The sequence below is a fragment of the Pan paniscus genome, chromosome 1, assembly GCF_029289425.2.
Source record: "Pan paniscus chromosome 1, NHGRI_mPanPan1-v2.0_pri, whole genome shotgun sequence".
In the NCBI taxonomy this organism is placed as follows: domain Eukaryota; kingdom Metazoa; phylum Chordata; class Mammalia; order Primates; family Hominidae; genus Pan; species Pan paniscus.
In genome coordinates, this window is record NC_073249.2 from 201,297,351 (window position 1) to 201,324,149 (window position 26,799).

Below are 26,799 nucleotides of genomic sequence, written 5' to 3' on the forward strand. Positions count from 1 at the left end.
CCCAACACACCCAAACCACACATCCTGAGTTCATCTGGGCCACGCCTGGACCCCTGTCCCCAGTACTGAGACCCAGGCCCAGTCCACGTTCAGCCCGGAGCAGGTCTGTGGAATGATAAAGTGTTGCGGATCCAAAAAGTGATGGAAATAATGGACATCCTCTCTGTGGAAAACGCCCACGTGGACACGTACACAACCTCATGCACATTGCAGGGGACTTACAGCCTGGCCACAGTCCCCCGCCCGGGCTCTCAGACGCTTCAGCCGATGCACCAGATCCCTGGTGTAGCCTCCGTGAGTCATCCAGAGGTGACCTCATCACACACACACCCAGCTGCTGGGTGAAAAGGGGGCCCCACTGGGCCTTCAACCCCAGGAACCTAAGACCATCACCCCCACTCAGTACTGCCCCTGGGCGCGCGGCCCCACCCAGCCTGTGGTCACTGCTGCTGCCATCCCCAAAGGGCAGGAGCCGCCGGACGCTGCCGCCAGTCTACTCCACCTGATGAGCGTTGCTTGCGTTTCAAAACGAGAACATTTATTATGTGTTTTTTCCTCATTAAAGTTTCACAAATAAAGCACAGCAAGACTTGTCTACAGACACACAGGAGGCACACGGACAGCCCGTCAGCCAGAGATGGAGACGAACGCCAGCGTGGCTCTCACAGGGCAGCGCTTCTCAGAACCCCTGGGCCCCCTCGTGCCAAGGCTGGCCTGTGTCAGGCCTCGCCCACGCCGCCTTATGACAAATACAGAGGCCGGTGCCAAGGAGGTGGCTACAGAGCCGGGGCAAGGAAGTTATCCTCATGTTCTGATAATGACCCTGCAAATCCCACCCCACCCTCAGGCACCTCCGTCTAAGGTATCCGGTTACTCCAGGTAAGGAGGTTCCCAGGAGGGCCGTGTTTTCCCTAGGGCTGATGAAACTTGCTCCGACAAGCCAGGCCACTGGGAGGCACCTCAGGATGGAAAAGATGCTGGAGACTTTGCTGGCTTTCAGGATGCCGGGAGCCCCACGGGGGCAAAAGGGGAGGAAGGAAAGAGATTCTAAAGACAGATTGCTGCTGGTCTGTCCCGACCCAGGGTCACAGTGTCAGCAAAGAGAACAGCGTGATTCTGACAGGGTTGGATTTTGTTTCACCCTCGGAATGAGCAGACTTCAAACACTTGCATTTTCACGGAAATCAACAAGAGAGACAGCTAGCAGGACACGAGGCTCCTGCCAGTTCTGTGTGGAAAGGCACCAGATGGTTTGTTATGAAACACATTTTGGTCAGAAAATAGCTGGGGTTTTTTGGTTCCTGGGAGGACAACAAAGCTAGAAGAAAAGGAGGTGTGAGTTGCGTGAGGAGGAGGCAGAGAAGAAAGCAGCTTTGGCATCAGACCTGGGTTCTACTCTTCACTCTACCCCTCCACGCTTGAGGCCTCAGTTTCCTCATCTGTAAAGTGGTCATAGAATATTTCCAAATAAATCTAGGTGTCAGGTTTCACACATCATCCCAGGAAGTATGGGGAGGCGGGGCACAGACACTCAAACGGACACACAGAAACCAGAGGAAGAGCACAGCCTTGCGTGGAGGGGAGAAGGCAGGGAGGGGCCCGACGGAGGGCGGTCACAGAGATGATCCCCGTGTCAGTCCCTGGGAGCAGGGAGCAGCCAGTTACACTGGTTCCAAGCACAGGTGGAGACCATCCACGGGGACCTTGGGCCCCTTCTCCTGGAGGAAGGGCAGAAGGAAAGCTGGACTCAATGCAGCACCATGGAGGAGCCCTCAGGGTCACACCTGCTGTTAATGCTTTAAAGTGCCAAGCTGTATCGTCTTTGGTCAGGAGCTGCCCCTTAGTCTCTAAGAGCCTGGGGTCCAGGGCTCAAACCCCCGCCTGCTGGGCCCTGAGGAAGCAGAGCAGGAGGACACATTCCCCTTCTGCGGCTGTGGGTGCTCTCCTGTGCTGGGGGGTGGGGGGAAAAATCACTGAAATCCAACAGCTTTCAGGAAGCAGGATGCCCCCAGGGAAATCTGGGTCCTTAGAAAGAGAGAAGGGACTAGAAATGCTTTGGTCACAGTCCTGATACCCACAGCCAGGGCAGAGCTTGCTCCAGGAGAGCAAGCGGGAGCCGATTACAGCACTGCACATGTCACGCAGCAGGAGACGTGCCTGACGCAGACTGGCTTCTGAGCATAAGCCAGAAGTCACTGAATAAATATTCAAGGCATCTTTTGGTTCTCAGAGAAAGAGCAGGGCTTAAAAGAAAAGTCTCTCCCCTGCCTGACTGGCTGCAGCTCTGATCTTCAGGCTGACAGTGCTGAGGGCTGGGAGAGGTGGCAGGCGGGCCCCGGAACTGGCTCCCCCGCAGCAGGTGGCTTTGGTCCGTCACGTGTCAGGGCTGCTTGTGTCCGGCTGGCCCCGGGCCCTCAGAAGCTGAAGAGGTCATCCTGCTCTGTGCCGCTGCTGTCAGGCTTGTCCCAGTCGACAGGCGAGAGGCACTGGGCGTAATGCATGTCCTGGGCTGTCAGGCCAGTGTCTAGGACCTGAGGGTTTGTCCGAGACTGGGCAAGCCTGGAAGGCAGAGCTGTGTGAGCCGAGAGCCTGGGTGAGGGCTGGCGTGCCCCAGGGTCAGACGCGAGGGGGCACCAGTGGGGAACAGCAGGGCACATGGCCCAAGAAGGAAGCCCCAGGTTCAGGGGAGGTGGAGGAACCTCAGATCAAAGCACCTCCCCTTGAGAGTCAAACAGCTCAGAAAAGTCAGGGGCAGCCAGCGGTGCACCCACCCCCGGGAGAGGCCAGAGCACCCACTCTGTGCCCCAGCTCAGTCGGGACATGCCCAGGAAAGAGGAGAAGGGGCTGGTAAAGGGAGCAGCGGGGGTGGGGGTGGGGTGGGGAACAAGCTGTGGGAGGGAACACGGAAGATTCTTTGGCTATAACTGTGTCAACACCATGCTGTTCGAAAAATAAATTTACAAAGGGAGACAACCTACATGTCCAAAAGAATAGGGGAGAGTCAAGTAAATTATAGCCGCTTCCCTTAAGAGAATGTTAGGCAGTCAATGGAAGAGGTGTTTACGAGGAGCTTTTAACAGCCTGGAGCAATGCTTCTGACACATCGCTGTTAAGTGAAAAATCAGGATCCCAAAATGCAAATACGATGAGCTGATCAATGCAAAATAATGTATATGTATAGGATTAGTATGAATTAAGCCCAAAACTCTGGGCTGTGGGATTACGGGATGGTGTTACTTTCTGTTTAATGCTTTGCTGATTTTCAAAATTGTTAATAAAGGGCACATGATGCTCAAAATAATGTGGAAAAAGCAAACAAAAGATTTTCCTCAGAGGGCGGGTGTCGTCAGCCAGTGAGGCAGGGAAGGTGTCGCTGTCGCCCTCGCCCCAGGCTGGACCAAGGGGTTTCCACCAGTCCCTGGCAAGAAGGAGGCAAGGAAGAGGAAGGAGGAGGCAGGAGGGCAAAGACCCTGACTCTGTCCCCACCCGCTGGACCAAAAATCGCTGACTCCAACCCGAAACAAAGCCCCTGATGTGGGAGGGCCGTAGGAGGCTGCTGAGGGTCTCAAGGGAGAAAGGGAGGCCTGACAGACGGGGACCCAGGGCTTGGAACCCTGACCTGCCCAGGCCTCTCCTCAGCCACAGCCTTCTCAGTGGCATGTCCCCAAGCTGCAGGGGGCCACAAGGATGGCCCCTGGGAAAACGGGGAAATGCCACCAAAGGCTATACCAAAACACCTCCTCGCTGTGCCTGACCTTCCCTGCTATGGAACGCTTCACGAGCTTCATTAAACACTTTCTCCCTTCCCCTGTTCATAAACACAGACCTGTGGAGGGAGCAAAGCCTGTAAAAAAAAAAAAAAAAAAAAGCCCATTTTTGAAGGCCACGCCTCCTCAAGTCGGAGGAAATCAACTTGAGCTGCAGTGTGTTTCGCTCAGCTCAGACTGCGGCAGAGCAGCCACCGGGAATAGTTTTTGACTCAACAGTAAGAACTTTCTAACAGCTCTGGACAACGCTGGAAGGGGTTTCCTCCCCAGTGAGCTCCCTGCCCCTGGAAGCATTTGAGTGGAGGGATGGGACTGTTGCTCTGGAGGGGGTCCGAGTGGCTTGTGTTCTTAATCAGGGGAAAGGTCCCCAGGGGAAAGGGCAGCAGGGCCAGCCCACGCACACCAGGCCCCCTGCCCAGCACAGGAAGCTAGCATTACCTCGAAAACGCTTCATCCAGGCCATCATCCAGCTCCTTGGGGAAAACAAAGCAGGAGATAAGAACTATGTTTGGGGGAGCCCATGCTCACAGCTGGGGCTTGTCCCAGCCCTGGGTAAGCTACAGGGACTCAGGACACAAGCTCAGGGTGGGCGCCTGGAGGCACGGCCTCAGGCAGGCCTCCTGCCTGGGTGCATCGCCAGCATCTCAGCCCAAGGACCCAAAGCTGGAGACGTGGGAGAGGAGAAAGGCCACGTCCCAGGGTGTCTGGAGACCCAGGTGGGTTCAGTGCCCTGGTCCATGCTACCTGCCAGTGAGACCTTGGGCAAGTCACTGCTCCACGTTGAAACTCAGCTTTTCCTTCAATAAGAGGAGGGCATTGGACCTGATGACTTCTATGGCTTTCAAATTCCAAAAGGAAGACGGTGGGGAAGGGAGTTTTCTTGCCTTCATTTACTTCCAAAAGCCAAGCCAAAATTCCAAGTTCATGAGGGATAACTGATGCCAGGAGTCCCACAGCCTCAGTAGAAAAGCGACAGGTGAGGTCCCTCCATGGCCTTCTGGTGAGGATGGGCAAGTGGCAAGGGTGGTTCCCAAACAGCAGAGAACAGGCTCGAGGGACACCAGGGGAGCCCCCAGTACCCAGATTTTTAAAAATTAAAGAGACGACAAGTTAACATGTGATTCTGCAATGGATCCTGGGCCAGAAACAGGACACTGAAGGGGCACCTGGAGAAATGTGTAAGTTCTATAGATTATATAACAGCACAGTATCGTGTTTGTTTCCTGATTCTGACCAGTGTAATGTGGTCATGCAAGATGTTAACAATTGGGGAATCTGGATGACGGGCGAACAGGCATTCTTTGTACTAATTTTGTAACACAGTCTGAAATTATTTCCAAGTGAAAAATTAAAATTAAATTTCAGGTTCCTCGGGGAGATTCTGTTGGCAGAGGTCATCACCCTTACTGAGATGAAAAAGCTGAGACAGAGAGGTCAGGGGGCTTGCCCTGAGTCCCTGAGGGAGTCAGGGACCAAGCTGGTGACTGCCCAAGTCTCTGGGTCCTCATTCAGGCGGCTGAGGGGGAGGGGTGTTAGGAGCGAGCTCTGCCACACCAAGAACAAGGGCGCCTTTGGCTGGTCTTCTGGTGGGCAGAGCCGTGGACGCTCAGGCCAAGAGGCCAAGCATTGTGAGGAGACAGCTGTGCTGGGAGCCAAGCCTGTTGGGGACGCAGCCTCAGGTTCAAAAGGGACATTGTTCATCCCCTATCCTGCGCCTGGGCACTACCGGGCTGGGTCTGGTCCTCCCAGAGGCCCACAAGTCACGGGTCCCAGGGCCTGGTCCCTGGAGCAGCCCCAGGCTCGCCCAGAGGTCAGGCTGAGGATCACCGATCTGCTGGCCACACAACCACTCACCCAGACAACACTGCTGCCACTCAAGGCTTGTGGCCGCGGCACCTCGTCCATGTTGGTGGTGGTGGCGCTGACCGTGGACAGCGGGGCCTTAGCTGTCTCCTCTAAGTCCAGCAGGTTCCCAGGGGCGACCACTGTGAGGGATCCGGTCAGGCTGTCAGTGGGAGATCAGCCTCTTCCTTCCTGGCCCCCTCCCTGGGCTGTCCTGGCCCTGACCCTCCCCTCTGATGTGGCCTTGCCCAGGCCTCCCAGCCGAGCCCAGCCCTGGCACCTCCCCACGGCAGATGCGCAGCTGCCTACAGAGTGAGAACCTGACTAATGGCTTAGACTGAAACTTTTGTATTCACAATAGTTAAGTTTTCTTAAGCGACCACACGATAGTATGTTAAGTATATAGAAAGACACATATTTATATATTTGCATAGGGACATATCTAGAAGAAAATGTACTAAAATGAGTTATTTCTTCCCCTTATCTACATTTTCTAATTGATCTGTAATGAACGTGTATTATTTATTTAACAAAACACAAGTGAAAAACCAAGAGGCTCTCCCAGCCCAGGCAGGAGTGGGACTCCCCTGGGTGAAGCGCAACCCCAACACCGCATGGCCAATCCCCCTTCCCCGTCAGGACTCACAGCTCTTCAAAGGGGGGGTGCAGTCTTGGCGGGCCCCCAGGACGTCCCCTCCCTCTTGGCTGGCTTTGTCCCTCTTCTCTTTCTCTGCAGGACCAAGGCACAACATGTTGGAGCCTCAGACCCCAGCACTCTGTCTCCAGCAATCACCGGGCAGGGGTGATTAGCCGTGGCCAATCTCAAGGGGCAGTTTCAGGTTTCCAGCCGGGAGGAAAGAAACCTTTCGGATGTCAGTTAATCCTCACAAGCACCCTTGGGGAGGGAGACGGCTGTTCCCATTTTTCAGATGGGAAAACCGAGACTCTGAGCGGTGAAGGGACCTGCTCACAGTCACAAGCCAGGTGGGTGATGAGGCAGGAAGTCGGTCCAGGTCTGACCCCAGGGCCTTTATGTGTCTCCCCACCTCCCACCACACCCACAATGTAGATGCAAAGTCTCACCTTCCTTGGACACCTGCCAAAACTCAAAGGCGACTTTGAAGGCCTGGGCTACGGTGAGGGTAACAGCCTGTGCCTGAAAACAGGAAGTGGGGAAGGGGAGGGGTGCAGTGTCAGCCAGGGCAGAGCAAGTCTGCACTGGAGGGCTGGGGACTCCAGGCCAGGCCCCCTGGCTCCATCCCTGCAGCTTCTGCAGCTCCATCCCAGGCTCTGGAATGCCTGCTGGGCAGAGCAGGGTCCTGGCCCTTCCCAGGTCTCCAAAGCAGCCTGGGATGTCATAAGGCCACAGCCTCGCAGAGGCAGTAGGGGCCCCATCTTTACTATCTCTGGCCCCACCAAAGTTCTCACTCTCACTCTAGGGCCCCTGCCTGCAAAGGCTGTTCTTCTCCAGGTCTTTTCCCTCCCCTTTGGGCTTCCCTGAATTCAATGAACTGTGAGGCTTACTTCCTCCAAGAAGCCCTCCCTAATTACCTGTGGACTTAGCCCTTGGAATTGGAGAACAGAAAAGCCAGAATTGGAAGAGCCCAGCCATTGCCCCAAATGAGCCACAGCCAGAGAGGTGAAAGTTAGGATCCGGTTGGGACTATAACTGGATCCCACAAAGAGAGTAGAAGGCTTGTCAATTTCCTGATAGGAGCAAGACGTCAATGAAGGCCCGGGGACCAAATCCGGTCAGTGCTATAACCCACCTGTAAGGAAGGGCCACACCTCGGCCCTTCACCCCAGGGGAACTCCCCCTCACCCCTCCAAACCCAACTCAGATGTCACCACCTCTCTCCTGTCACCAGTCCCAGACTCCTCTAGCCCCACCCACCTCCCTCTGGCACTATGCATGTGAAAGTGTCACTGGCTCCCCTGCCTGTGTTTCCCCCAGCTTTGTGTACCCTAAAAGCAAGAATCAATCTGAACACCCCTGCCCTCGGGAGCAGGCCAAAGCCTCCCAGAGGTGGCAACAATGCTGGGTGAATTACATTCACCTGAAGCGCAGGCCTCATTCCACCCAGGACCTATCCCCAGCCCATATTCATCTCAACACCTTCCTCTCTCAGCCATTCCAGTCCAGGGTTAATCAGCTCAGCTTCTGGGAGTGGAAGTCCCAGAGTTCGTAGCTATAGCCGGAAACATCTAGCTTCCTTCTGAAGCCCTGGCTGAGAGAAGAAAGCACCAGCCTCTTTCAAGTCTACAAGTTCAGGCCTCACCAGCCTCAGCCCCGCTCCCTGTCCTCCCCCAGACAACTCAATTTAATTGAGAAATGGACCTGTGGCCACTGCCTTTAAAACTCCTTTTAAAAAAATATTTAAAATTCCTAAACAAACTGACTGATCCGTGCCAATTAAACTTCACAAAAGTATAAAACCTCATTTGAATGTCTCCAACATTTACATTTTTGATGGAAGTACAGGCACTTTATGGCAAAACTTAAATATGGTAATTAAGTATGAAACTCTTCGCAGCTGTTTACAATTTAAGCTGTCATATCTGAATCAAGTTTAATAGACCCAGTTACCATTGAGAATTGCCCATGAACTAAAAATATGGGCTAATTACCAGCCCAAGTCAGATCACTATCCACCCAAGCAAGGGCTGGACACCCAATGTGGCAGGGATATGAAAACGCCATTATTTAAGCCTGCTGGAAATCTGGAGACACAAGCTTAGACTGTAGTTGCATAAATCTGCTTGTTCATTTGCATACATTCCTACCGTTTTGCCCTGAAGTCCCAAGCTGTAAGTTAAACTGAATACAACCCAAGAGGTGGATGTGTGCAGGTGGCTGCAAGCCCAGGCTGGGCAGGGACTGGGAGTGGGGTGGGCCCTGCTTCCTGGGGTGGCTGCAGGGATCCGAGGACGAGCATTAGGTGGAGGGACTGCTCAGGCCTGCCCAGGCGGGATGCCCACCCCTCCTGACTGCCTCTGGCCTTCGGGTCTGCCTTATTATCCTGACTGGATGCTACCTTGCCCAGTTTTTCACATTCCTTGTTCCCAGGAACCAGGCTGCTCATGGCTCAAAAGGGGCCAGAAACTCGAACCAAGACAGCCACATGCCCCCCAGCAGCCCTGCTGCCCCAGAAGCATAAACCTTGCACAAGGATCACTCCAAGATGCCAGTGGTCATGGGGGAGGGAGCAGCCTGGCCCCGTGCTGCCTGGGTGGAAATGGGGGTAGCACTTTGCTTACCATCAGCCCAGGCCCAGCACCTGCACGACACCTTCACTTTGGAGCCCAGAGGCCTCCCGGTTGGGCAGATGGAAGGGATTCCCTGGAGGAACCCTATGCTGGCTGTGCCCAGCAGCACCAGGGAGGGGAGACCTGGGGTGGCTGTGCTGCCCCAGAGTTGAACGGACTGGTGGGTGATGTAGAAAGGAGCCCTTCTCCCCCAACCTCAATGGGTCATGAACTCATTCCGGCAGCCCAGCCAGGAAGAGTAGGGATGTGGAAGCCCCCAGCCACAATGAGTGACGTTTTGTCAACATCCCGATTCAAGGCCCTCAACATCCTGATTCAAGGCCCTCAACATCCTGATTCAAGGCCTGCTGCAAACGGAAGCTGCCTCACCACCCACCCCAGGGGAACCATTTCACTTCGCCCCTCTGCGTTTGCACGTGTGTTAATCCCATGCTGGTGTGCACTCCCCACCCACCACCCCACCCCCTTCTCTCGGCCTGGCAAACTCCTCCTGGCTCCTCAGCCTTCAAAGCCCCATTCAAGGTGTCTGTCTCAGGGAAGTCTCACTGACTCTAACTTCAGGGAAGTTAGTGAGATTTACTACCACCCCAGAACTAAGCCCCCCTGGGTTCCAGGTACTGATGCTGGGCTGTTCTCTACCGCCTTGGATGTTTTCTCCATGGCTCAGGCCAGGACAGACGGTGCCAAACCTCTGTGGTGGAGCTGCCAGCAGGTGCGGAGGCTGACGCAGCTATTCCATCTCCTGCCTCCCCCAAGAACACTTCCACTTAGCCCAAGAATCTAGGATTTCCAACATGTCTAGGCCACCAACACACTGTCAGCCTGGGTTGGGCTAAGACCTTGAGGTAGCAGGTGATGTATTTACACCATGCTGGGCTGCACTGTCTTGGAGAGGGCTCCGCAGGGCCCCTGAAGCAGGGAGGCCAGGTAGCAAAGGGTAGGGAGAGGGATAAACCACTCCAGCCATCAACCCAACCCGAGAAGAACACATTAAGAAAGATGAAGAGTTTGGGTGTCTGGCAGGGGCCCTTCCTGCTGCCTGGTCAGGGCTCTGCAGTCAGTGGCTGAGCAGCGGCCTGGCTCTGTTTTCCTCGTAACTGACCTCATGGCCTGAGGGTAGGCTGATTTCACTCAAGTCTGTGTGAAGTTCTCTGACCACAGGCCAGGTCTCCCTTGTAAAAGCTGGGCCTGCACCTCTCTCTTACTCCCAGACCCCTCATCCCAGAGGAAGCCTCTGCACCGTCGAAGGCCCCTCCCACCCAGGGCCAGCTGTCCCTGCCCAGGGCCTGCCCTGGTCAGCGGGGAGGAAGAGATGAACAATGGGGACATAAGGAGCTGTATTTTTAAGTCTGTGTGGCCTCCTAAAAGACAAAGCCACGAGTCACATCTGTGGGAACTCACAGGAGATGCCACAGCAACTTGGAGCCCTGGGACCTCACGAGGCAGTAGCCAGCGACACTGAGTCTGCAGGAAAGAAACAAGGTGTTCAAAAGAACCTGGGGCCTTTCAGAACAACCCTGGAGGTCACTGAGGCAACCTTCTCATTCTGCTGATAGGCAAGCAGCCCAGAGAAAGGCAGAATCTTCTCCAAGGTAACACAGCAAATCAGCCAGGATCAGACCGCTAGACTGTCTCCTCCTATGGTGCCTCTTCCATGACACCTGTGGTGGGCTGAATCATGTGTCCGCCCCCAAGATGTCCACATCCTAATCCCTGAGACCCGTGAATGCTGCCTTACACAGCAAACGGGCTTTACAGATGTGAGTTAAGGATGTGGCGATGGAGATTATCCCAGATTACTCAGAGTGTCCAAATGTCATCAGAAGGAGTGCTGAGTGGGGTAGGAGAGTCAGAGCTAAAAGCAGCAATGTGACGATGAAATCAGGAGACCAGAAGATGCTACGTTGCTGGCTCGGAAGATGAGGACAGGCCCACAAACCTGGAAATGCAGGTGATCAGTCTCTGGGAGGTAGAAAAGGTAAGGAAATGGATTCCCCCCAGAACCTCCAGAAAAAAACACAATCCTGCCGACCTAGTTTAGACTCCTGATCTACTTCTGTCACAGAATACATTTTTCTTCTCCATAAGAGAATACATTTGTGTTTTAAGCCACTAAATTTGCGATCATTTGTTACAACTTACACAATATCTAAAGTGTGTCCTGATGGGCAGCAGGAAGCCTGGGGACCACAAAGACTGTGATGTACCTGACATGTCCTTTGATGACAGGGGAGGGAAGGGGATCTTGTCTCCTAGGTTCCAAGGGCTATAGGGCATGGGGACTGGGGCTCTGAGCTGTCAACAGAGGTTAACAGGTGTCAATGCTACATCAATGGATGTCAGGAAGCACCTTATAGGGAGAATGCTCAGATCCTGGGGGTCTCAGAAACAAAAGCTGCAATGCCAAAGGTTGACCCACTCCACTTCTTGCCCCCAAATTCAGGACAAATCCCCCGTGACCACCAAGGTTCCCACTCATCCCAGCTAAGATGTGGTCAGGGGGTGTCCTGGAAATGAGACAAGGAGCTCTGAACTCCCCAGTCACGCAGGGAGGGGAAGAAACGTGGGTTTAAACCCCCACTCTAACCCTGACAGCAAGATAGCTGGCCTCTGGGAGTCTGTTTCCTCATTAAAACTTTAAAAAAAGAAGAAGAAAAAATGGAGAGAGTAACAGTTGCCACCTTGCAGAGCCGTGAGAATTAAACGAGTGAAGACCTGGAAGCCTAGCACTAGAATGCACACACAGGAGGCACCGAGAGACGGTCACTGTCCTCCACACTCTGGTCACAGCTGGAATGAACACACAGGAGGCACCAAGAAACAGCCATTGCCCTCCACACTCCAGTCACAGCAAGCCTGGTTCTCTGACGGCTCTCGCCTTTGCCTTCCACCCTAGGCCCCCCTGATCTCCCATTTCCGAGGACCAATCACCAGAAGGCCCTGCATCCCTAGACCATATTAAAGACAGGAGATCCAAAACAATCTCAACCCAGCAAATCCCGTTACAGAGAGAACAGGCCCAGACACACACTGGGGACATGGGCCAGCTACTGCCCACACAAAGCTGACCGGCGGTTCACCTGCCTGCCTGCAGCCCCACCACTGTACCCCTTAGCTCTCGGCACCCACTTGGGGTTCCCAGATATTTCACCCTCTTCTTAAGTAATGGTCACCTTTGGGTCCTGCCTCCCACACCAGACAGCCCCCCACCCAGAGCAAGGCTGCCAAGGCCACTGGACCCTGTCCCAGCCCCAGCCCTCCCCGCTGACCATCTTCCGCTTGGTGCAGAGGAAGGCGTGGCACTCGAGGCTCTGGTTGTGCTGGCTCTGGGCGATGTATGCAAACACCTTGTCGTGCATCTTGTCTGCTGTGCAATAGGAGATCCTGAAAGGCAAGGAGGAAGCATCACCGGACCTGGCACAGGGGCCTGAGCACATGTGGGATGCTCTGCAGGGCAGCTCCCCTGAGTTGCAGAGAACCTGCTATTCCCACTCCACCAGGGCAGACTCTGGGAATCCAGCCTTGGCCTCCAGGCTGGGTACCTAGGCCATCTGTGCAGGAGGGGCCCAGGCCAGGCAGGAAGGAAGGAATGGGGTAAAGACTGGAAGCAGGGCACTTCCCCCTCTCCCTCCCATCCCACACTGAGCCACACCCCAAAACAGTAATAGCTGAACCCTTACCACATACCAGGCAATGTGCCAAGAGCTTTCTAGACCTCACCTCATGTGATTCTCAAAGCTACCCTCTGAGACGGGTTCTATCACTATCCATGTTTTTCAGATGAAGTAAACTGAGGCTAAAGACCTGAGCCCAGACCTGAACTCACTTGTAGGACTCCAGAGGCCATGACTGCCATGCTGCCTCTTAAGGCTGTGTGCCAACTGGCCAGAAGGGGAAGCAGAAAGCAGGACACTCCCCTGCTCACCAATGCCCTTCACCTGGCCTCCCCTACCCCACCTGCCCTCCGATCCATGCCCCTGCCCAGAGGTCTGGTGAGATTCAGGTCCATCTCTCTCAGGGTGACTGGGATACTTGCAAGTTCTGGAGCTGTGGCCAGGGGTGAAGAGCTGGGAGTAGGGGTGGGGTGTGTGTGTGACGAGGACCCAACAAGGAGCCCCAGTGGGCCCGGGAGGAGACACACAGCAACTCCCTCTGCATGGAGCACCCTCTCTGCCCCCAGTCGCACCTGTAACCTAGGGGCCACCCGAGCCCTCGGCCTCCCACCCTCCCTCACTTGTCTGGTCCCTCCTCGTTGCCTCCAGTCAGCCTCAGAGTCTCAATCGGGGAGGGGCCGGTAGCCCAGAGGTGGGGCAGGAGCACCACAGACTCACCCCTCAACCCAGAGGTGGGACAGGAGCGCCATAGACTCACCCCTCAACCATGTGGCCCCAGCTTCAATCACAGGCATCAACACCCCGGTGGGCAGAGCATGAAGGTGTCAGGTCCCTGCCTACCTCTTCTCCATCTCAGGGGGTCCAGCTTCCTGCTCTAAATGTCACTGGGTCCTTGGTAACAACAAACTAGATCCTATTATTCTTCAAGCCCCAGCAAGGTGCCACCTCCCCTGGGAGGCCTTCCGGGATTTCCCCAGGCAGATCTCCTCCTTGCCTTTTTGGAACACTATGCTCTATCTCCTGTTTCCTCCCGACTATACCCAACTAGAGTGGAAGCTCCTTGAGGGCAATGAGCAGGATTGGAGTCCTCATCTGGCACAGATGTTGGCAGAATAGGTATCTGAAACTGTTGACTAAAGGAAGGCAGGTATGATCAGGCCGGTGAGAGGAAGACATCAGCCGGACCCCCACAACACACATCTATTGACCCTACTACTGGCCTGTGCACCAACGGGCTGAGCCATCTGCTTAGAGACAAAGCAAGAGGGTGGAGGGATGCCAGGCAGACGGGAGCCTGCTGGACAGGGCTCCGGCCCGGGAATCCTAGTTCCAGTTTAGCTACTACCTCACTGTGCAGCCTTAGGCAATTCCCTCTCTGGGCCTCAGCTTCTCCGTCTGTAAAATGGACCTGAGCTGTCCCTTCCAGTTCTGAAAAACTACAACTGACCAGCCGAGAGAGGTGGGGATAGTCTGAGGCTCTAAGGGCTGACCAGAGGACCCACTAAGAGAGACCATCTACACTCTGACTTCAGACCTTGGCTGAGGCCTCCCTGGAATGTCTGGCCAGATACCCAGAGCTGAGCTGCTGCATTCACAGCAGAAGGAAAAGGCAGTGACTGCAGTTCTCTGCTCCAAGCCCAACTCAGCGGCATGCTGGTGGGGAGTAGAGGGGAAGGGCACGGGTGGGCTCAGCTGTCTTCTGCAACTGGTGATGATGACAGCAGCAGCTGCCACTTAACCAAATGCTCATCATGAGCCAGGTGCCGTGCACTCCATGTTTCCTAACAGCGCTGTGCAGCAGGATCTGTTCCCACCCCCATTTTACAGATGAGGAAACTGAGGCTCCAATGTCACCCAGGTAGGAAGTGGTAGAGCCTGGATTCAGATGGGATACTCCACCCACTGCCCCAAGTGGCAGAGTGGATGGGCCAACCCCATGCTGAGCGTACCTGTATATGGACACGTTCTCAATGAGCTGGTTGGTGAGGTTGTCTGTCAGGATAATTCCCCGTGGCGACACCTTCAGAGTCACCTTCTGCAGCTTCTTCCCACTGGCCTTAGCCTTGGGAGCAGACAGGAGTCAGAGGAGTCTGCCAGCCTCACTTGAGACCTACCCTCATGGCTTACACTTCACTGTTCCTAAGCCCCAGACACGGGGCCCATCTCAGCTCAGGTGACTGGCAGCAGTGTGGGCAAGACCACTCAGCCAGCACCTTCTTGCAATAGAAACATGAGCAGCATCTGCTGAGCACCAGCTATCAGGCACCGTGGACCTGGAGTCATCCTCCCTCTCTCCAGAGATGGACTCAGAGAGGCTAAGGGACTTGCCCAAGGACACACAGCTAGGAGGGCCTGCAGACTTGGCACTGAATGAGCTAGCACAACCCAGCAGGAGGACTCCTGAGTACTCTGCTCCATCCACTGAGCTGAGGGGTCTGAGGCCACCAAGGGAAGTGGATTTAAAAGGCCCACCCTTGCTCAAAGTTAGGGAGGGGGCAATCTGCTCTCTGATGGGCTATGCTGTCTCTCAGGCCATTGGGCAGGTAGTCAAGGGAAAGCAAACTCCCCACCCTTCCTGGTGCTGATAAGTCACCAATGCATTGGTAGGGAGCCTGAGCTGGGGGTAGGGAGGCTGGAAGAGGCCATAATGGCTGGAGGGAAGCCACTAACCGTGACCTTGCAAGTCCAATGGTTCCCCTCTGCCAAGGCCCAAAAGCTGGATGGAAGGAGAATCAAGGGCAGGGCCAGGCTCAGACACACCCAACTGGAGTAACAAGCTGGGACGAGGGCACCCTGGGAAGAAGCTGGTCCTTGGTCCCTGGTTCCCCCACCCTTCCTGACTGGGGTGCTCACCGTAGCCACGATCCTCTTGATGGCGGCGGCCGACAGCTCCTCGCCCTTGGGCTGCTCCACCAGCGTCATGCCCAGGTACTTGAGGCTGAACAGCATCCCCTCCAGCAGCGTCTCCCGCGTGTCTGTCCAGTTCTCAGGCAGCTCTGGGGTAGCACAGGGTAGGCCCTCAGACCCTGCGGCTCAGGGCCCACCACAAGCAACAGCTCTCACCAGCCTTCTTTCCTAGGAAACCCCAGCAAGGGGGATGGGGGTCTCCCCCACCACTACTGCCACTCTTTTTTTTTTTTTTTTTTTTGAGACTGAGTTTCACTCTGTCACTCAGGCTAGAGTGCAGTGGTGCGAGCTCAGCTCACTGCAACCTCCGCACCCCAGGTTCAAGCGATTCTCCTGCCTCTGCCTCCCGAGTAGCTGGTCTCGAACTCCTGACCGCAAGTGATCTGCCCGCCTCAGCCTCCCAAAGTGCTGGGATTACAGGCATGAGCCACCGTGCTGGGTCTGCTGTCACTTTTAATAAAGGGCTAAAGCTTTCCGGCACATACCAAGGCTCCATGTAAGCAGCTTTACATAAAATGTTCTCATTAATCCTCCTAAGAACCTATGAGGTCAACGCTTTAATCAAACCCATTGACAGACAAAGACACGGAGGCCATGGAGGCTCAATCACATAACCAAGTCGAGAGAGCCAGGAAGTGCAAGAGCCAAGTTTCGAGCCCTATTTTCAAGCCCTGAGCCCTCTTTACTTCAATGCTACCACTTGCTGAGGGCAAATCATACCATTTCTTACTGAATCCTTAGTGCAATCCTGTGAGACAGTGATTCTACAGATTAGCAGACCGAGGCTCAGGGAGGCAAAGTCATGAGATGAAGGCCACATACAATGAGTCGGACTTCAACCCTGAGTGGTTCCCATGGCCCCAGCCTGCACTGCTTTCCTCCCTGTGCGCATCCGTAGAGACCAACAGGGGCATGCGGGAGGCTGGGCAGGAGACAGTAGCCCAGGGAGAGCAGGGAAGGGTAAGGGTGGGTGGGGAGAGGAGAAGGTGATTTCCCAAATCGGAGAAGGTTCGAGACCCGCTCTGCTTCCCACCCGCTGGATGGTCCTAGGGAAGTCCCCTCTCCTCTTTGGGACTAACATTCCCCCCTCTCTGGGCTGTGACAATGGTGCAGAACAGGGTCCACAAGGAGAGTTCTCTAAAAGCACCAACCACACAAATGTCAGGAAATAAGGGGATGAGCCTGCCTCACTGGGTGGGCAAATGGACCAGGAGGGACACGTGGAAAGAGCGCCCCACCACGTAGGTGAGGGCCCCGTGGAGGCAAATGGGCATGAGGGCAAAAGCAGGCTGCACTGACAGTTTCTGACCATCCCCGGCTCCTCGGAAGGAGGACATGAAGAAAGATGAATGAACACCTCACACTTCCACCTGCCAGAGCCCCTTCCTGTCCCCTACCTCTCTGTCCCATTTTACAGAGAGGAAACCCTCACAGATGCTGTGCTTGTAGGAGGTGTTTGTTATGACTGCACCATTTTACAGATGAGAAAGAAAACTGCTCTTCAGCCTCACACACAATCTTGTTAAGGACAGAGCAGGATCCAGCCAGGAATCAGCTTCCAGGGGCCACGAGAGGTAGCCAGGGCCAGCTTCCCTAGACCATCCCCCAGGGAGGAGCTGGGAGATGTCCTGGGCCCTCCCTACCTCCTCCTGAGGCCTTCCTCACTGGCTCCAATTGAAAAGCCACAGGAAGAAAGTTTGGGTATTGCTAGTTCCAGGGCAGCTGAGGCTCTGGCAGGGATGTGGGCCCCTACTACAAGGCTCAGCTTGGCTCTGGAGTTCCGGCTCTGTCAAGAGCAGAAGTCTGGGTCCAGGTGGCATCACCAGGTCCCCTACCCAGTCTGGATCCCTGCTGCCCCTCTCAGTTCCTATCCTAGAGCCCTGGGCCTCCAGGGGCTCTGGTCCCCCTCTCCACAGCCAGAAGGAGCCTTGTACACCCACATTTCTCTGGATTTGCCTTGAGCAAGCCACTGTCCCTCTCTGAGGCCATTTCTTCATCTGAAAGAGGGTGCGGGTGTCAGGGCTGGGGAGGGTTATACAGGAACTTACAGATGTACCCAGTTCCCCTCATGTCTTGAGATCAGGTGAGCAGGGACTTACTGACTGTCATCTAGAACCTGGCATGCAGGTAGCGCTCAATACTCGCTCAAGGAAGAAATGACGAGGACAACCCCATCCCATCCCCAGCCCTGGCCCCAGGCCCACTGACCCTCCAGCCCTAGACCTCATCCCTGGGCCTCCACCCCAACATGAGGCCAGGTCTCCACTGAGATGACCCCAAAGCCCAACATGACCTTATCCTCTGTCCCATCAACCACAAGCCTATTCCATTTGATCCTCCAAAAGAATGTGAAAGTCCCTGAGATGTCCCCAGTCCTGGGTTGAGTGATGGGGCCCTGGAGCAACTCAGACACAGACCCTGCTCTCAAGTTCAGAATAACAGCACCATCATCAGGGAAAAACAGCGCTTTCATATAACAAAGATGCAACGATAATAAAGCCATAGCTATTACCATCACCTCTAACACTCACAGCCACCTTGCAAGCAGGTATTCTTTCATTCCCATTTTACAGAGAGGAAACTGAGACTCAAAGGACTGACTCTAAAGCCCAAGCTCCTGACCATGAGACCATACTACTTTATCATGCAGCAAACTACCTTAATTCTAGCAAAAGATCAGGTTTTTGGAGGCGGAGGCATTTCTTCTCACCTGGAATTAGGTATTCCTAATACCTAAGGCTTCCCCTCTGCAGGCTAGGATACCCAGGCCACCAATTTCAACCTGAGACCCATCTAAGCAAGGACAGCAATGGAAAGAAGTGCTACTGTGCCTATGACCCGTGCCCTTGGCAGACATTGATAATCAATTGCAGCTCTACTTCCCTCTGATCCTTTCTCAGCACAAGGCCCCAGGCAAGCAATACTAATTGATCAAGGTTTGAACATCTCATTATCCATTCCTACCCCTGGCAAACATTCTCCACTCTCCCTCTCCAGCCCCCATTTTCATGTCCCCATTCTCCCATTTCCTCTGGTTCAGCCCTTTCCTGGCCCCTTTCCAAAGTCACTTCCGCTCCCTCCATTCCAAAGAACCAAAGCCTGCCAAGGTCACTGGTGATCTCTCTGCTGTCAAAACATTCCCTAGTCCTCCCTGACCCCTGAAATGTTCAGCATTTTTCTGCATTCCTCCTTCTCTGGCCTGACCCTTCCCCTCCTCTAACCACATCCTTACAGACTGGTTGCCACTCATCAGCCTTAGGCCCTCAGCTCAAGCCCCTCACTTGATGATACAACTGAAGCCCAGACAGGGATGGGACCTGTGCAAGGTAACATGGCAAGTCAGATGGACTCTCCTCACCCCACCCAGTCCACTATAGACAATCCCCACAATGACCAGTGACTGTGAGGGAATTTTAAGTTTCCCCGTCTCTTCTCCCACAATATCCCTACATACCCCCTACCCCAAGAAGCTCCAACCATGCAGAGCTTCTTCCTTATAATGTAATATTTACTGTCTAACTTCTTTGCCTTTGCTCAAGTAGTTCCCTCTATCCTAAATGCCCTTTCTTCACTTGATCAAACCCCACACATCCAACCTCTTCCAGGAAGCCTCCTTTGAGGCAATATAGCCTCGTGGTTAACAGCAAGGCCTTAATCCTAAGATATCAGCTCCAATGCTTCATGTCTGAGTCATCTTGAGTGAGCTCATTACCTTCCCTGAACCTCAGTTTTTCATCTTTAAAATGGGGGAAACAACAGCTCTGACTCCTGGGGGCTGTTGTGACCTTGGATAAGTTTATAGAATTCAGCAGAGAGGCAGGCCCATCGCAGGTGCTCAGTACACCTTCCAGTGCGGCCTCATCCCTCCTGTGGGCGGGCTGTTGGTGCCTTTCTTGACTGTAAATCTCTTCTTCCTCCTGCAGCCACACCACCCACTGCCAAGCACTGCCTACACGTCTCTTCCCTTTAAAGTACCTGCCATTCATGTCTGCTTCCCCAGGACCTGGCATGGAAGCGTACGCCTGCCCAATGTGGCCGTCCAGTCTGGTCCTGTTTCTCCCTTGTACCCCATGTTCCCAGGCCCCACTGAGATGCTCCTTTCTCTCTAGGAAGCTGCTTGCCTCCTGTGGTCTGTGCACATGACTCATGTCTTCACTAGAGTGTAAGGCCCCTCATGCCCACACCCTCCCCACAGAAACCAGCACCTGGGAGCTCTCAGTGAAGGCCCATTGGTAGGGCTCAGGGCCACACCTGCCCTACTCGCCAGCCACAGCCGGAGGCCTTATTGCCGGGAGGAGCCCACGGCTTCAGGAGGTGCTCCCAGAGGCCCCTGGGCAAATACAGGCCTGAGTGCACAGCCCTGTTCCGGTCCTAGTTATTTTTGGCCCTGTAGTGGGTAATGACTGCGCTATTTTAACGTTGCAATTTTACAGATGACCTGCTGCCGGAGTTAGCTGGGGACAGACCATATGCCTGGTCTAAGGTCTAAATTACAGCTGTGAACACGTGTTCTTTCCTTGTTAAGGCCCCCCAACCACCCGGGAGTCAGAGCTGGGCTGAATGCCCTTGTGCCCCTTCTGCTGCTCCCGGAGACCCTGCCTGGCTGGTGTGTCTGCAACATCAGAGCTGCAGCCAAACCCAGGGGCCAGGGGAGCCTCCAACCAGGGCTCTGGCCTCCAGTCTCCCCCAGCCTGGTGGGGAGATGGCCTCAGAGGCCGTCTCCCCCAGCCTGGTGGGGAGATGGCCTCAGAGGCCAGAGTGACAACATCTCAGAAGGGGGCTCAAGCTCTGCCCTGACCTGGAGTGTAGCTGCTTCTCTGGGCTGTAATTCTATCTGACAAATGGGTTCAGCCCCTCAGGAGCGTCACCAGAAGTTTCTGGATGTGAAAAGTACTAGGAAAATTTCAGAAGTCAAAGCTGTTGAGATTGTTATCAAAAGAAAATAATTTTTAAAATGACAAATTGCAGCAGCTACCATTTCCTAAGTACCTACTTACACAGTAAGAGAAAAATATGCTATGGGCTGTGGAGTTCATAGTCACTGAACCTCCCTGGATCTCAGTGTCCTAACTTTAAAACAGGGACAAGACAGGCACAGTGGCTCATGCCTGTAATTCCAGTGTGCTAGGAGGCTGAGAAGGAAGGATTGCTTGAGGCCAGGAGTTCAAGACCAGCCTGGACAACATGGTAAGACCTCGTCTCTACAAAAAATAATTAGCTGGGCGTGGCAGTGTGCACCTGTAGTTCTAGCTACCCAGGAGGATCCCTTGAGCCCAGGAGGTCGAGGCTGCAGTAAGCTATGATCATATCACTGCATTCCAGCCTGGGCAATAGAGTGAGACCTTGTCTCAAATAAATAAATAAATAACAGGGACAATAGGAGTATCCACCTCAGCCAGGCGTGGTGGCTCATGTCTGTAATCCTAGCACTCTGGGTGGCCGAAGCAGGTGGATCACTTGAGGTCAGGAGTTCAGAACAGCCTGGCCAACATGGTGAAACACCGTCTCTACTAAAAATACAAAAAAATTAGCTGTGCGTGGTGGCAGGCGCCTGTAATCCCAGCTACTTGGGAGGCTGAGGCAGGAGAATCACTTAAACCAAGGGGGTGGAGGTTGCACTGAGCCAAGATCCCGCTGCTGCACTCCAGCCTGGGCAACAGAAGGAGACTCCCTCTTAAAAAAAAAAAAAAAAAAAAAAAGAGTATCCATCCATGGGGTTGTCTTGAGGATGAACTGAGTTCACACCCGAGGTGAGCTGAGAAGCTTGTCTGGTACATACCAAGTATCACAAGTGTGAGCTACTGTCATTACCAACGGTCAAATGCAAAGAGATTTAACATGTCCATGACCATTCTCATATTGAGAGAAGAGTCCAGGATAGATCAGTGTTCCCATTTCACAGACAAAGAAGCTCAGAGGAGTTTGACCATGGCTCATAATTGACAGCACTGGGACTTCAGTCCATACCTGCCTCCTGCAGCCCAAGCCCCTTGCTGGGGTCAGGCAGAGCTCTGCAGGGCTGCTCAAAAAGTGTATCTGACCCTCAGCGGGCAGTGGGTGACCTCTGACTCCTTCAAGCCACATGCCCCTCACACAGCCCCCAGACCCGTGAGAAGCAGAGTCCTAGCCTCCAGTTCAACATTCCCTGCACTTGCTGTTCCTTCTAGCTGGAACACTGTTCCCAGACTCCTCCCTCCTGGGATTCACCGGTGTGTACCGAGTCACCTTCTCAGAGGTACCTTCCCTGGTGCTGTCAGTGGCCGCCCTTATCCCCCCTGCACACCATTTCCATGTTGTGCTGACTGCCAGTACCTGCCACTCTGCCTGCTGGAGATGCTGAGGCTGGCGCAGACTGGGGAATGAAGATCTCCCGACCCCAGGAGTCCCCTCCACTGGGCTTCCGGGAACTGCCCCTCCAGTGGAACGGCTCTGAAGAGCACGTTCTACACTGCCTCCCACAGTTCCCACAGCGGGGTTAAGCTCCAGGAGTCCCTGGTGGTAATTTGCTTTATTTATTTATTTATTATTATTTGAGACAAAGTCTCACTGTGTCCCCTAGGCTGGAGTGCAGTGGCGTGATCCCGGCTCACTGCAACCTCTGCCTCCCAAGTTCAAGCGATTCTCCTGCCTCAGCCTCCCAAGTAGCTGGGATTACAGGCCTGCACCACCCCACCCAGCTAATTTTTATATTTTAAGTAGAGATGGGGTTTCATCATGTTGGCCAGGCTGGTCTCGAACTCTTGACCTCAGGTGATCTGCCCACCTTGGTCTCCCAAAGTGCTGGGATTACAGGCATGAGCCACCGCGCCCTGCCGGTAATTTGCTTTATAATGTCCACTTTGTGGACTCCCCTCCCTTCTCACTTGTCCTAACAATATTTCCTGCCATCTTGTACCAAATAAATGACTTGCACTCCAATCCTTGTCTCTAGAGGAACCCAAATGAAGACACCATCCTATCTTACAAAGCTGTCCCATCATTTCCTCACCCTGCTTTATTTTTATTTGTCCTGCTACCAATGTCCACAACCACACCACTGATCTACACCCTTGTTGTGGTGCACCAGACTGTAAGCCACAGATGTCCAATCTTTTGGCTTCCCTGGGCCACACTGGAAGAATTGTCTTGGGCCACACATAAAATATACTAAAACCAATGATAGCTGATGAGCTTAAAAAAAATCACAAAAAAACTCATAAGAAAGTTTATGAATTTGTGTTGGGCCACATTCATTTGCAATATCCTTTATTATAAATATTATAAATATGATTATATCCTCCCTCCCTTGCCTTCCACCATGAACTAGCTTTACTGGAATCTGCACCTCCTATTTCTTCACCCCTTCTCTCTGGGTAAGCACAACCCACAAAAGAACCGGAGGGCCTGAATGATCCCAGTACCTCTGGAAAGAGTGCTGAGGGGCCAAGGTGAGCCCCTCTTCCAGGCAGCTGGAAGGAAAATGCCTGGCCAGGGACTGAGATAAAATATTGATGTCTCCCCAGGGGATAGGAAAAGCCATGTGTGGGAGAGGAAGAGAGCCCTCTTTCAAGGTCAGGACAACCAGGAATCCACTGCAGGCATGAAGCTGGGTGGAAAGAAGCCTGGGGTGCTGGCTTTGCTGTGTGACCTCAGGCAAGGTGCTGCCCTTCTCTGGGCTTCTTTCTCCACAAATAAGCAATGCTCATGCTAATCCTAGTGAGGACCTTGAGGAGGAGGAGCAGGTCACAACTGAGAGCAGGGTTCGAGTCTAACTTTAACTCCACTGGCTTCAGTTTGGCCTCAAAACTCAACCACAGGGACCAGGTCCAAGGCTAGGCTGGGTCACAACCCTGAGCAAGGTGACCCTAGCACCCCCACCCCCACATACCCCATGGCCCCTGCTCTAATCTGTGGCCACTGCTGTCAGAGGCTGCCAGCCCAACGTGGGGCAGGTGGGGCCTGCTCCCAGCTCCTCCCATGGCAGAGTTCACCAAGCACACTGGTAAGACCCCTGCGCTAGGAATGTGGAGCTCTGCCTCTTAGACGCTCTGTGTCTGGGGCCAATGACTCCAATGCTCAGAGTCTCAGTTCCTTTGTCTCTAAAATGGGTCTGCTCTGTCACCTCACAGGAGTCAATGAGAGAATGGAAGCAAAAACAGGTTGTAAAACAGTTACAAAAGCAGCAGTTACCATTTACCAAACTCCTCCTCTATGCCAGGCAAACGCAATTCCACTTGATCCCCACAAACAGCTGGAGGCAGGTACTACTGTTATTTGCAATTTACAGGTGAGGAAATTGAGACCTCATCACGAGGGACAGGTGGGGCTCGGCCTGCCCTCCTTCAGGTCCAGAGGCTCCAGGACAGCACTTTGGGCTTACCAGGGCCTGGAGGAGGGGAAGAGGTGCTCCTCTCCTTTCCTCCAAAGGGGCAGACAGGCTCGGGGCCCCCAAAACCCATCTCACCACAGTACTAATCATGCTGGCAGCGTCCCAAGGATAGGCAGGGGGAAGAGGAGCAGAGGAGAAGAAAGCCACCAGTTAGGAGGGAGCATTATTACCAATAATCTCCTTGATACTCCTGCCAGGTAAGAGTTTTTATCTCCATGTTGCAGATGAGGAAACCGAGGATCAGAAAGGACAAGTGACTTGCCCAAGATTGAAGATGGCAAGAGAAATTCTCTTCCACCATCCAAAGCGGCTACCTCTTCCACGTCCCCAGATTCAGAGATATTTCTTTCTAGCCTCCCTTCCCTTGCCAGCCCCACTTCCTTCAAAACCACTTCCCTGGGGGCTGCCCCACCACCCTCCCTCCCTCATTCCTGGAGAAAACCGCAGGATTCTCCCACTGGAACAGATGGCCATCTCAGAAGTCCTGGTCAAATCTTGCCAGTTTTTAAAGGGTCTATTTTGGGATGCAATCAGTGTGATAAACAGTACATCCCCTGGCCTAGTGGCCCAGCCCTAATGGGTCTCTGACCCCACCCCCCACCAGCAGGCACCACCCCACATTCCCAATGCCAATGCCAGTCTCAGCTGGGAGGCGGCCACAGCTGAACAACAGAGTGGGGCCAGAGGAGGAGCGAGGCGGGCCCTCTAGGCCCAGACACGCTGGCACTCCTTGGACCAGGGAGCTCGGGCTCCCCTGGCAGAGCCCTGTAAGGCCAAGAGGGGATGGGATAAGGGGGTGCTGTACTGTCAGTTGTTTCCTGATGAGGGGAGAGGCTGTGGCCCGAAGTGGGTGGCAGGGAGGTGGGAGTGTGCAGCAGTCCTGGGCTCTGGCTCCAAAACCGGCAGGAAGATGTGTGTGACCCCAGGCAAGCCACTCTCTTCTCCCTCCCAAACAACGAGACCTGCGCTAGGCTGGGTCTTCTGGCTTCAGGGGAAGGTGCTAGGTGACAAGTTCCCTGAGCGTAATCAGAGACTGGGGGAGAGAAAGTGGGGGGAGGCCCCTCCCAGCCTCCCAGACGCCCCAGGGAGAGGTGGCGGCGAGTCTGCCGTTTGCCTGGGCACCCAAGGGACTCTGGAAGCCCGAGGGGAAAGGTGCCAGAGAAAACAGGTTTCAAAAATAGTCGGGACGCCAGGCTTGCCACCTGGACCCGGCTAGAGGAAGGGACGTAAGGGTCTAGATCGCCTGATGTGGGGCTCTCCCGAGGCACCCCAGGCGGGGCCTCGCTCCCAATTTCAAGTACGTACCTGCGACCCCGGGCTCACACCTGGATGGGTGTCTGGGCACCCGGAGTCAAAAGTTGGCCCGGAGGGTCGGGCAGGGGGCGGGAGAACGGGCCAGTGGGCTCCTGCCCGCCGCAGCTGCTGGCTGGGGCGCAGGGGTGCGGGACGGGGGCGTCTTCCCAAGCCCCTGCGCCCTCTCCTCCTCCCCTAGGCACCGACGACGAGCGCCTGCCTCCCCCTAGCTGGCCAGGACAGCAGGGCGGGAGGTGCCGCGGGTGGCGGGGGCCTCTTCTCCCAACCTGCACCCCACCCCATGCCGGCTGCACCTGAGGACCCCGAGCTCCGGCTCCTTCCTCAGCGCTGCCCCTCCTCGCAGCGGCATCGAGCGGCCGGCGAGTAGGTGCACAACTTGACCCCGGCCGACCCCCTGCCCCGCAGGGCCGGGAAAGGGCCACGCCGGGACCGGAGCGCCGGTCAGGCCCCGCCTCTGCCCAACTTGGCCGCACTTCGGGCGCCCGCTGAGGCCCCGCGCGCCTCTGCCCGATCCCGGCCCGGCCCGGCTGACGCGCGCACACTCACTGCGGTGCCGGCCACCGCCCCCCCAGCTCTGCTTGGCCAAGCTGGGGCTCCGGATCAGCGCCCGCCCCGCCGACTTGAGCGCGTCCATGGCCCGCTCCGGCCGCCGCCGCCGCTGCCGCAGCCAAAACTCCGTCAGGAAAAACTTTCCGCCCGGCCCTGCGGCGCGCGGGCTGCGCGCTCCTCCCCTCCCAGCGCCAGCTCCGCCGCGGCGTCCGACGGGGCGGGGCGAGAGAGAACAGGCCCCGCCCCCAGACTGGCCCCGCCCCCGACGGCCGGTCTCGCCCCGCCCGGTCCCTGTCCAGGCTCCAGGTCCAGGCACCAAGAGTTTCCGAGGCTGCCCGAAGGCGCCAGAAGATAGCAAATCGCAAGCCCTAGACGCCCCCGCTTTCCTCCTTTTCCCCAATCCCCACCCCGTAGGGGCCTGAGGGCCTGAGAGCAGCGGCCTAGGATTTCCAGTGACCATTTTACAGATGGGGAGACTGAGGGCTCCTCCAGTGGTGAAAGGTCTTGTTCAGGGACAAAAGCAATGCGATGTCCAGGGCAGTGGGAAACTTAGGAAATAGTGGAGGCTGTAAGCCAGGGATATCCAAACTTTTGGCTTCCTTAGGCCACATTGGAAGAAGTGTCTTGGGCCACACATGAAATACACTAACACTAACGACAGCTGATGAGCTAAAATATATATATATACACACACACTCATGTTTTTTGTTTTTCTGTGTTGTTTTTTTTTTCCTGAGACAGAGTTTCACTCTGTTCCCCAGGTTGGAGTGCAGTGGTGCGATCTCGGGTCACTGCAACCTCTACCTCCCGGGTTCAAGCTATTCTCGTGCCTCAGCCTCCCGAGTAGCTGGGATTACAGGCATGCACCACCATGCCTGGCTAATTTTTGTATTATTAATAGAGATGGAGTTTTGCCATGTTGGCCAGGCTGGTCTCGAACTCCTGACCTCAAGTGATCTGCCCGCCTCAGCCTCCCAAAGTGCTGGGATGGCTGTGAGCCACCACACCCGGCCCAAAAAAATCTCATAATGTTTTAAGAACCTTTACCAATTTGTGTTGGGCTCCATTCAAAGCCGTCCTGGACCTCACATGGCCAGTGGGCCACAGGTTGGACAAGCTTGCAGTATAGACCCTTGTTAGGCGCAGGGTCGGTATATAAAAATTTGCCTTT

The 26,799-nt window shown here is 54.8% G+C and overlaps 1 protein-coding gene across 7 annotated transcripts in view; it reads right to left on the reverse strand.

The window, feature by feature from the left end:
- The window catches only part of LDLRAP1 (low density lipoprotein receptor adaptor protein 1), a 73,424-nt gene that overhangs the window by 34,132 nt on the left and 12,493 nt on the right, over positions 1 to 26,799 (reverse strand). For 2 of the 7 annotated variants that reach the window (XM_055103806.2, XM_055103813.2), the window contains 8 exons: positions 15,344 to 15,486; positions 14,440 to 14,552; positions 12,146 to 12,260; positions 6,693 to 6,765; positions 6,256 to 6,339; positions 5,622 to 5,752; positions 4,206 to 4,240; positions 517 to 2,559 (listed from right to left, as the gene is read on the reverse strand). In XM_055103806.2, the coding sequence (XP_054959781.1) occupies positions 2,415 to 2,559; positions 4,206 to 4,240; positions 5,622 to 5,752; positions 6,256 to 6,339; positions 6,693 to 6,765; positions 12,146 to 12,260; positions 14,440 to 14,552; positions 15,344 to 15,486 (839 nt within the window). In that variant the 3' untranslated portion in view covers positions 517 to 2,414. The other 5 variants (XM_034958625.3, XM_034958639.3, XM_063593943.1 and 2 more) reach the window with 5 other exon arrangements.